Source organism: Amblyomma mixtum, chromosome 4 (genome assembly GCF_055824585.1).
Source record: "Amblyomma mixtum isolate Tamu chromosome 4, ASM5582458v1, whole genome shotgun sequence".
In the NCBI taxonomy this organism is placed as follows: Eukaryota; Metazoa; Arthropoda; class Arachnida; order Ixodida; family Ixodidae; genus Amblyomma; species Amblyomma mixtum.
The window spans coordinates 156,335,824-156,347,344 of NC_143015.1; the positions used below are offsets into that span (position 1 = coordinate 156,335,824).

The window sequence follows — 11,521 nt, forward strand, 5'->3', positions numbered from 1 at the left end:
ATCGCTGGTCAGCATTGCCTCCCACCACTCAATTGAAGATACCAGTAGTTTGCAGCATAATTTTTAAAGGTGCACTGAAGAGGAATCTGAACTTGTCTTTTTGCCGCGGGAACTCGATCTACACGTACCGAGCTTTCTTAGAAACTGCGATTTACTGCCCTGTGTGGCCGATTTCCTCAATTAAATCGAATTAACGTCCGGCTCCCGCCTTTTTCTTTTAATTCTGCCTCGTACGGTGGGCGGAGTCGACCAACGCGTGGAGCGCCTTTCACCCAGTCCCGTGGCGGCTTGCCGCTCTGCCATCGGCGGAGTAATACGTAGTAGTCCGTAGTAGCAAATAGTCCGCGCGTATTTTTATTTCTTTGGGCTTATTTTGCGGCTATATTATCTGCGAATGAAACTATTTATTCATGGAAACCTAAAAAACAAAATAAAGCGAAAGCGAAGCCTCCACGGGACTGGGTGAAAGGCGCTCCACGCGTTGGTCGACTCCGCCCACCATACGAGGCAGAATTAAAAAAAAAAAGGCGGGAGCCGGACGTTAATTCGTTTTAATTGGGGAAATCGGCCTCACAGGGCAATAAGTCACTGTTTCTAAGAATGCTAGGAACGTGTGGATCGAGTTCCCGCGGCAAAAAGACATGTTCAGAATCCTCTTCAGTGCACCTTTAATGTTTCATTTTGCTTTCCTTTCTTTTGGTTGACTATCATTAGTGCCGTGAATGACAGCCCACGTCAACATACAGCCATAACGAATGATATAGGACCAAAATAAAGGAAAACAATACGACACGACAAAATATAGCCTCACGTCTCCATTTCACTCTCCTGATGCTAACTCAACCGCAGGCATTGTTCTGACCTGGTTCTCGTAGGTCACTTCAGCAACCCGGATGGGCACATCACTCTGGGGCAGGTACATGTACACCTGGTGTCCGCTGCCGATACCCCAGGCACAGGTGGGCAGCGCCGACACCCGCTTCAGGTCAACACCAGAGTAGGGCAGCTCCTGCCACCTGGTGCCCACGGTGGACAGAGTGTGCACCCTCCCGGTGCTGTCCACCGCCCACAGATTCGACGCCGGCATGGTGTCGGGCTTGCAGTCGCACGCTCAGCCAGTCAGGTCTTGTCCATGGCAAGACCAGAGCAGGGTTCTACAAAATTAGCACCAAAATGTTAAAGTGACAGTGAGGAGAGCTCTATCAATAATTTTTTTAAAGCAAAATCCTATAGTCCGGCATGTCATGGCTTTGTTGCCACTCGGCCTGCAGCGAAAGACGCATTTATTTCTAAGAAATTTGGATTAGAAGTTGAAAAAGTTTTTCCCGCCGCTCTGATTCAAACTTGGGATTCTCCTATGACGATACAGGACTAAGTGACGTGAAACATGACGTACACATGACGTAACGCAGACTCCGTGATTTCTGGCGGCCAGCAGTGCGGCCTAGCAGCAGCCGAAAAGAAAGCTGCCGCCAGCCGCACGTTGAAGGCATCTATCGGCTATTGCGGCCGTCGCTACCGTCGCTTCGTTTACGTTTGCACCGGCGTTTTGCCAGCGTTACGATGGATCCTGTTACCGTTAGCGGAATACCGGGAGCCCGCCTACCGCCGGTCTGCCGGTCAGCAGGCGCTGATTGGTCCCGATGCTGCAGGCGCGCGCGTAGCTGCCGTGTACGTGGCGCCATCCGGCGATGTCAAGAAGATTTGCGCATGCGTTGGTTGCGCCTCAGTGATTCGTAGCTTCTAGTGTCCTAGTGTTGCTAGAACCATTGGTTCTAGCAACACTGTTTTGGCCTATGATCTCATCACGCTTGTACTTGCGAGTTTGGCCTGTGGCGGCGATACCTGTATTTTGGTTCTTGCTCTTTTCTACGTTACAAGAGCTTTGTTGTCAGTATGAGTGGCGTTTTTGTAATCAGGAGCTGGTATTCTGTCGATACAAGCCAACTTCAATTTCTCCTCAGTGTCTCTTTAAACAATACTATCACAATATCAAGTAAAATACTATACCTGTTGTTCTCACATTCCCTCAGTACCGGCGAAGTTCCTCATGATTGGAAGAAAGCAAAAATAATACCTATTTACATATCAGGCGATCGGTCAAAATCAAACAACTATCGACCAATTTCGCTCACCAGCATGCCATCCAAACTCCTTGAGCACATAATAGCATCAAATTTAATCGCTCATCTTAAATCACTAAATTACTTTTACCCGCACCAACATGGCTTTCGAAAGCTACTATCATGCGAAACACAGCTCGCAGAATTCACTCCCGACATCCTTCAGTACATGGACAATCACCTACAAATTGATGCCATATTTCTCGACTTTTATTCGACTGTGTTCCGCATAATCATCTGCTAGCTAAACTTGCTTTACTTGGAATCCCGCAAACGTTACTTATCTGGCTCGAGCACTTTCTGAAAGGGCGCGTGCAATTTACATTCGCCAACTGTTGCAGCTCATCGCATACTGACGTCACATCAGGTGTCCCTCAGGTCGCAGGATTATCACCGTTGTTATTCTTAATCTACATAAATGATCTCCCATCTAACACAAGAACCAAACTTCAACTTTTCGCGGATGACTGCGTTGTTTATAACATCATCCATGCCCCTGAAGAAACCATTAAGCTACAAAATGATATAGACACAATTGCATCATGGCGTGAAAAATGGCACATGCCACTTAACCTAGACAAATGCCAACTCATGTCCTTTTCTCGTAAACAAACCTCTATTAACTGCACATACCATATTAATTCAACTCCCATTGCCCGAACTTCCTCTTACAAATACCTTGGCGTTCACCTGACATCATCCTTATCATGGGTCACTCATATTAATTCAATATGCTCCCATGCCTCACGCACTCTTGGTTATCTGCGACGGAACCTAACATCAGCACCACCTGAAATCAGACAACTAGCTTATCAGACATACGTACGCCCAAAGCTTGAATAAGCTTCATCCATCTGGCACCCTTCACAAGCATACCTTACAAATGAATTAGAAGCCGTTCAAAATCGAGCTGTGCGGTTTATCATGTCACAGTACTCGCGTGATAGTAGTGTCACTGCACTAAAACGAGCCCTTTCCCTCCCAAGTCTCTCATGCCTATGCCTCCTTCATTCCTTTTTCTACCGCCCTATTAAAGGGGCCCAGAAACACAATTTTAGTCAACTGTTTTGCCTGTTGATTGCATACAGTGAGTTATAATGGTGCTATTAGCGTCGGTAATACCGCATATATTCCGTTTTTTAATATTTTAATGTCCTCCCAAAAACAACTTCATGGCTCTGATGGTGTCGCCACACAGTGGTGGGTTTTTAGCAGCGGATATGACATCACCTGGCGCGAGCTTGATGATCGGACAAACAGTAAATATACTGCAAATTGTGTGAATAAATAGAGACACATTTTGTCACCTGTCTGCGTTTTATATTAGATCAACAAAAACAGCTTGTTTGTCTTAGATAAAAGCCCTGCAAAGCAAGTAAAATAAAAATACACCACCAGGGGCGCTCTGGCATGGAAACGACGCTGCTAGCCTCAGCAAGAAGGAGTTACAGAGAGCAGGCAACCATGCAGTACAAACTTCTGCGACGTGCTCTGGCTGGCTGTTTTGATTGGTTGCCCCACGTGCCGTCATTGGGAGAGCGAAATAGGAGTGGGAAGCCCCGCCAAAATCTAGTTGAGGGCAGCGTTTTGTTTGCTTGTATTTTGAAATTTCTTCACTGAATAACTCCCGTTCCTGTGCATCGATTCCTGTAATTCTTTTTAAGTCAGCATCTGTGTGACATAAACAACCCAACTGAAGTATAGCCGGTATACCCCCAAGCAGTGTTTCGCAGCCCCTTTAACAGGCATCCTTTGCTACAGCCGCCATCAAGAATATCCCCTCGCCTAAACCACAGTCATCCCATAGCTCCCATGAAAGGCCGCACGTCAGCTATGAATGATTCATTCTTTCCAGATGCCCGATGGAATGCCTTGCCTGATAATATTGCTTCTTGCACAGATCGAGCAATTTTCCGCACTGAATTAGCGAGTCACCTGTGTCTTACGTGATGTATTCGGCTTTATCAAAATCTGATCCTGTGTTACTGTCTCCTTTCATGGTTTTTTTTTGCTTTGTTTCGTTTCTTTGCTTTTTTTGTTTTTGTTGAGCTGGTATCATATGTTGTTACACACTGTTCTTGACCCCGCCTTATGTAATGCCCACGGGCCCTTAAGGCTTCAATACATGAAATGAAATGAAAAATGCCCATAAGTGAACAAAAGGTTGTTTATGAAAACAAGGTACAGCCGCAGTCAAAAGTTTATGGGACGCAGTGCTAGCGAACAAGCTTAATTTCATTGAGACCTTTGCACACAGCCCAAAATACACTTCATTAGAGTTAGTTCTTGGGCTAGTTGGTATTCTTGATTTAAGCTCATAGTTTTTCAGTGCAACGGCACACGGCCAAAGAAACTGAAAAACTATGAGCTTAAACCAAAGTACACACTATACGCAGCTTAATTATGAGCACACAGTTTAAACATGGCACCATTAAATATCAAGCTATGTACCCTGGATGGTAAGAAATTAAATTAATTTGCAAAGTGCCGCTCCATCAACTCATGACGGTGGATGCAAATTACGGAAACAGTTGGTCAGCCAACTTGAACAACAAAAATAACGTAAAAAAATAATACAAAGAGTAATGAGGACAGGACAGGCACTGCAGTTCTGTCTTTGTTTGTTCTTAATACCATTTCTAGTGCTGTTTTCATCATTCAAATATGGCTGATTACAAAGGTAGTTAACACGTCTAGTAAACAATATATGGAGCCCTCCACTACGGCGTCTCTCCTAGCCTTAGTCGCTATGGGACGTTAAACCCCATAAACCAAGCAACCAATATAGAAGTTGCACGCAATTCTATTATAATATTAATCGTGTTTCTTGACAAGGGTCACGTAGTTTTCAAATTTTTGTATTTTCATTTCATAAAAATTTTTGTATCATTAGGTTCTCAAGTGTAATAGTTTCAGTGTATACCGCGTGTTCCGTATTTATCTGTCCCTGTTACGAAAAATTCCGCTGCGCAACCTACTGAACTATACGGGCTCAAAACGCCGACTACAAGGTACCTTATGATGGTCTTCGTCTTTCGATAAGTAATTTAACACCTAAAATTGCCGGCATTTTCGGGAATCGGCGAAAAACTGCATTTAGCTGCGGCAGAACTTTCCGTCCAAGCGAGCAAAGAAGCCACTTTGACAGGTTGCGCCATCTGGCGAGCGGTGAGGCAACCGATGTCACGGCTTGGGGCTGGAATGCGCACCTCGCGCGGTTTCTTGGGATGTGCGTGTCGTCTGCTCCTTGAAATTAACACCGCTCGCCAGATGGCGCAGTCTGTCAGACTGGCTTCTTTGCTCACCTGGACGAAAAGTTCTGCCGAAGCCGAATGCAGTTTTTCACCGATTCCTGAAAATGTAGGCAAGTTTAGATGTTAAATTACATATCGAAAGACGAAGACTATCATAAGCTACCTTGTAGTCGGCGTTTCAGCGCATACAGTCCAGTAGTTTGTGCAGGATAATTTTTTCTAACACGGACAGATAAATACGGAACAGGCGGTACAATAAGAATGGGCATGTTAGACAACCATATCAGGTTATTTAATGGGCTCCCATATCTTGTCACATGGGCATCATCACATTTCGCCTCTGCTTAGAGGCACCCACTCTGGCAAGGTGCCAAACTCTCTATTCCCTGGTCAAGAGCAGAATAACATTTTTATTGAGCCATTGTCATGGGTTTAATTTTGTTTCAAAAGATTGTTCTTCTCGATCACATCTAAGTATGTGCTGGCTGCGGCATTGAAATTGTCATTCACTGGAAATTTCTCGCCAGTGAGCCAGATTTTTATGCATGAAAGGCAACAAAGGTCAAAGGCAGAGAATATGGTAGATGACAAATCAATATTTTGGCCGATTCCTTAAGCTTTTATGTAAAGTCAGTCACCACTGCACAACTCATTTTTCTTAGAATTTCCAAAGTGACCACTGAAACTCACTTCAAGCACATCTCACACAAATGCAGCATGGCACCTACCAAAACCAATCAACAAAACGTATGTTTAAAAACAATATGATGAAATATCAACGGGCTCAAGGGGCACAAAATGTAAATTAGCAGCATAAATCTTCACAGCTGATATGCAACCGACAAAGAGGAAAATGATTTTTTTATTCACGTCACAGCAATTCACAGCACTTCAAATGTAGGCTTCAATATTTGTCAGCATTTCATAAGACAAAAATTAACAGCACAAGCCCTGCAATTGACAACTGAATCACAACGAAAAAAAAAAAAAACGAAGGCACCCAGCTACCTAGTTGATCCCATCCATTGAAACATTATTTTGTTCTAATTCATCCAGTTGGCATAAACTATGATTTCAACAACTGTAATCGATTAACAAAGCGTCAGTAGACACATTTGCAAATTTTGCAAACGTCAGGACGGAGATTCTAAGTTTCAAGTTGTTGCAATGATGTACAGAAAAAAAGAACAGTGTGTTCTCTCAGGGGAAGAGACAGTTCGTCACAGAAGCGTATATGCATAGCAGTTAGTGTGCTACACATACTGCCGGAAGAACATCAAAAGTGGCACAGAAAACAAAGACGACAACATGAAAAGAAATACCATAAATCATGGTAAGCAAATACAATGGTAGAACAAAACCGCCGAGGTGCATTAAGGCGATATATAGAACCTTGTACAGCTCATAAAATGAAGCACAAGTGGACACTGACAATGAGCTGAAAAACGAACAAACACGACACATAGATCATGAACGTGAAGCTCACGCCCAAGATTCGACAGTCCTTGAAATCAGCAAGTTCATTCAAATCCCACATTAAGCCATTACGTTATTACATGATCACAGACCACTCTAGGTAAAAATTTTTATCACCCCACTTCTTGCAAACATAATTAATAAACGCTCGCAAAGTGTTCCAACTTCAAACAAGTTCATGTCTCGATCAGTTCTAGCTGTATGAGCGCAGTTCTTTCTAATTACATTAGGCAAGAATGCAGCAAGTAAAATTTCTAAACAATACACGGCGTGACAACGAGCCGGGGTAACCGCACTTTTTCTCTTAAAATACTGCATCCAGGTTAACAGGAAAGCTCGGACAGCAGCGGTGTGCGTCGGGAGGCCAAGGTTTATCCAAGTTTGCGATATCCGAGCGACACAGCAGCATGCACAAAGTGTATGAAAACAACGCACCACTCCGGCAACACGTAAAGCACACTGTACACGCCCGCCCCTTAACATGCAGGACTCTTGAAAGCAAGACGGACGACTCTTTGCAGAAAAACCAACGCCTGCCGAGCAACGCGAGAGCACACACTTTTATCAGTCAAGGGTGACAGGTGATCCCGCATTACACTATCCTCAGGAAATCTTACCAAAACGCTCCTGTCAGCGCTGCATCGCCAAGACGCGCACTTATGCTGCGTCAGCTAAGACGTTGTTGCCTCAGCTAAGAGCAATGATCTAACAGAAACCATGCTGATCAAAGCAGAGAACGCGGCAAGCCGTCGATAAAAGCGCGCAAGAAAATGACCACAGCGCCAAGAGCCTTCTCCTACATGATCCTACATGCGGCATGCGAGCTTGAGATAAGTTGGCGATCAGCGAAAGGACGGTACTCGACGAAACGGAACCGCAGAGGCATTGTTAACTTCGCCTTGGAAGAAAACTGCACGTGATTGAAACGCAGCAACAACACTATCGAGTGCGCACCCGCGGAAACGAGATCGCAATGCGAAACCCAGCTGAGAACTTCGGAAAGAGTCGGAGCTTGGAAGGAGCGCCCTGAATTGAGGAAAAAGTAATCGTGAAAGCACGTGCAGCCGGGAAAAGCGAAACTTACCCAGAAATGTTGCTCTGAGGTACTTTCAGGCGCGACGGACAGCTGTTTTCACGCCAATACTAAAACAAAACAAAACTGATGAATGTTGATATTGGTGGCGATGGGACTTTTGGGAAATCTACGAACCTTTGACAAGCATGCGAGCAAGAAAATCTCGCTCGCCATATCTTTCGAAGTAGCTTCCTTGCATCATCATGCACTAACAGAGTAAAATGGATATCTGTTAAAATGTCTGCCGCCTGATAAAAGCAACCGAGACATTTTCGATTTCGATTCAGTGCGCATAGGGTCGTGCGCATGTAGGTGCTGAGCCTGCGAATGCGGGTTCGCCGCCAGCGTTCCGATGGATGCGAAACGCAAAAGGCTCTTTAAAGAACCCCATGCTTGTCACCATGTCACCATACTGGTCAAAATAATTTCAGACTCCCTCGGCGCCTCTTTCTCTCTCTTCTTTTATTACCTCCTTCATCCCTTTCCTGACGGCGCGCTTGAGGTGTCCACTGAGAACTGAGGCAGTGCTGCGTCTTTCCTCTACTCAGTGCCAGTTTTCGGTCAGTAGGGCGCCCCGATTGCCTCGATGCAGCAGAATTCATTGTGGGGACATCCACTGTTCGATCGGGAGACGCCATTTTGGATCATAAGGGTTACGCTGATTGCGCCGACCTCTACGATGGAGAGAAAGCTTCTTCATTGCGCAACAAGAACGGAGAAATGAAAACAATGTGATGTTTATCTTTCGTCGATTCCCGAACTTTTTATTCAAACGCCAGCTCTGCTTTTGACATTAATCGTGAATGGCGGGGTGCTCCCAGCGGTGGGCATTTTGCGGCCAAGGTTGTTCTTCCCGGGTGACCAATCATTAACTTAACTGCCACCTGCCACGATGGGCAGGCCTCACTATCCGGTGAGCAGGTTTTGATGACGCCTCAAGGTCACGTGGCTAGGTGGCCCACCTGCCTCCTAGGTTGTTCTTTGGGCACCAGCTGCCAGAGTCATGTTCAGGCGTGCACAGGCCTCATCTGCCCATGGCCCATATGTCATGGGCAGACGACGAGATGTGGAGGAAGACGTTTAAGGTGGCGGTTCCACTGCCGCCATCTTGCGAGTAGTTCATATTCTGCCACCAGGCTACGACACTGATCCATCACTGAGAAAGTGTCTACCCGTCTTGCCCCCAGCGACCCGAGACTGGTTTTGGTTGAGATGTTGAGATACGTGTCCGGTCCTTTCTTGACCAGTGCACCCGTGCTGCGTGAAGGCTTTTCTTTTGTTGCTGCGCCTGCCTTCAGAGGATTACAAACGAACCATGGAAAGCCCGGCTGCTAGTCCCCGTCGTGCGTGGGGGGAGGTGTTGGCTGGGGTGGTTCCGCATGCTTCTTTCTCTGCCTGTCCCTCGCCAAAGCCAAAAAGAGTGGGGCTTCCTTTATTCGGTCTATGGTTCCGGAAGGGTGAAGGGAAAAAGTTGGAGAGCCGGGGCAAAGAGGGTACCGTCTTTGTCCAAACGGCGTCAGAGGTGAGGTGATCCTTGTTCGGGATAAGGATGCCAGCACGGGAACAGAGGACCGTTTCCTTCTCTCTCTTGTTTAGCCTTGGCTAAATAGCCGCAGAAAGCTGTACCGTCGATGTTACTTCTGGAGGGCCTCCTTTGAGGGAACGTGCCGTTTCGTTCTTGAGTTTTACGCGACTACAGACTTTCCAGTTTTCAATGTCGTGACATATATTAGTGGGACCAAAGAAAAAGAAAAAAATAATGCTGCCCAGCCCGCATCGCAAAAGGCACAACGTCGACACAGTGGAAACTTGGGAGAGTTAGTGATAATTGTCGACATAATTGCACAGAGCAAATTAGTAAGTAAGCGAAAAGAGGAAGCGGACGCCAAAAATAAGGAAGGTGTGAAATAAAGAAAATTAATTATGTTTATGTCCCATGTATATATTTCTAGCGTTCTTTTTTTTCAATGAACCTTATAGTTGAAATCGGTGCCTTTCTTGTGTCCTTCCTTCTGCCCTCGTCTTTTGCGCGTTCAATCGCTTCGTCACTGTTGATGCATAGTAATATTAGTAGTAGTCGGAACACTCCTGGTCTAGAGTGTAACCTGCTAACTATAGCGCTGAAAAAAATATATTTTTTTATCAAATGATATTGCATCTATGATAAGAAAACTATAACAAAGACAGCTATACAATTTAGTCAACGCTCAGCGTATGCCTGTCCAACCTTATAAACTATGGTTGGTAAAGAAAAAGGCAGAGAGAAGTGGGCAATTGTCAATTTCTGTTTACCCTTGAGATGAATCGACATTGCGCAAGAGACGTGAAATTGCTATTGAGAGGGTTAGCACCGCAGGGTGTCGGAATGTGTTTACCTCAGAAGCAAATATTCGTCGTACATGCGGCGGCACCTTGCAACCAATTCCGATCAACTTCGACGGAATTTTGCCAAGGCTCACAAAAATGCAGAATACAGATGCATACCATTCACTAGGCGGACTCGAGACTTTTTTATAGACATTGTACGAAGAAGAACGGGGGGGGGGCGAGGTGTGCAGGAATGCTGCCGAAAAAAAGGGGTCGGCTACAAAGCGATAGTTCTGTAGGCACTTAGGGCGACCCCCTCCCCTCTCTCCTTTGGACCCTCAACTGCGTGCTCTTATTCATTTTAGACGTACGTCTTTCTTGTATCCAGTTTGCATCATTAGGTTGCTTATTCCCTCCAGAATTTTCCATCGCGTGCTGAAATGTATATCTTTCTAACCTTGCGTCGATTTGCCTCGATTTGGTTGGATCAAAGATTGAAAAAGTGCGCCCGCGTATGTGTGTGTGTATGCGTGCGTGTCCACGCGCGCGTACCTGGAAACTGTAGGAACAGCTGCTATTTTCACACCGTCTATTGTCAGGAAACTATAACCTCGTTTACATGAACCCGACTTCGGCGGGTCGAGCCAGGAGATCGAGTTGAGCAAGGTCAGCCCAACTTGACTGCATGTTTACATGAACTCGATTTTAGCGAGTCGCGACCGGTTCAACAGCAGCGGCACCAAGCGCCGAACGGCGCAGCGGGAAAGGGCAGTGGCAGCCGGGAAGATTGCGGCATGCACGGCTGCCTCGCAGGCGCTACGGCGCAAGCGAATAACAGGTTCGCATTTATCACCCCTCCTTCCACTAACCCGACTCAGACCGGTTTACGTGCTATCTGCTGTTGGGGTCGAGTGAGTCAACCCACCCCCTGCAGCGGAGTTGACTGGACTCGCTCCCTCGACTCCCGGACCCGACTCGTTTACATGAACCCAGTAACCGGTTTTCAGCTCAAATCCTCCACTCAACCCGTCATGTAAACACCGCTTATAACGTGCTTGTAATCATTTTCCGAGAATTCCTTTTCCTGCGGCGCTAGTCTACCCCGCCTGCAGGAGAGGCGCGCAGCAAGGGGAGGGGGCGGTCCTTTGTGCCAGTTCCCGAAAAGGGGACTTCTCAGCACTATAGTCGGTTACAACAAAAGAACGAAGCGGCACACGCAACTCAGACGGAGCTCTCAGCCAATCACGTCGATTTGTGTGGCTGTGCATGCAGCCAAGTCTGCGAAA

At 46.2% G+C, this 11,521-nt stretch overlaps 1 protein-coding gene across 2 annotated transcripts in view; it reads right to left on the reverse strand.

Moving 5' to 3' along the window:
• The window catches only part of Pex23 (tectonin beta-propeller repeat-containing peroxin 23), a 75,339-nt gene extending 67,316 nt beyond the window's left edge, over positions 1-8,023 (reverse strand). The window contains exons 1-2 of one of the 2 annotated variants that reach the window (XM_089541012.1): positions 7,938-8,023; positions 863-1,154 (exon numbers count right to left, since the gene is read on the reverse strand). In XM_089541012.1, the coding sequence (XP_089397138.1) occupies positions 863-1,087 (225 nt within the window). In that variant the 5' untranslated portion in view covers positions 1,088-1,154; positions 7,938-8,023. The other variant, XM_089541013.1, reaches the window with a different exon arrangement.
• Between the last annotated feature and the right edge of the window lie 3,498 nt (positions 8,024-11,521).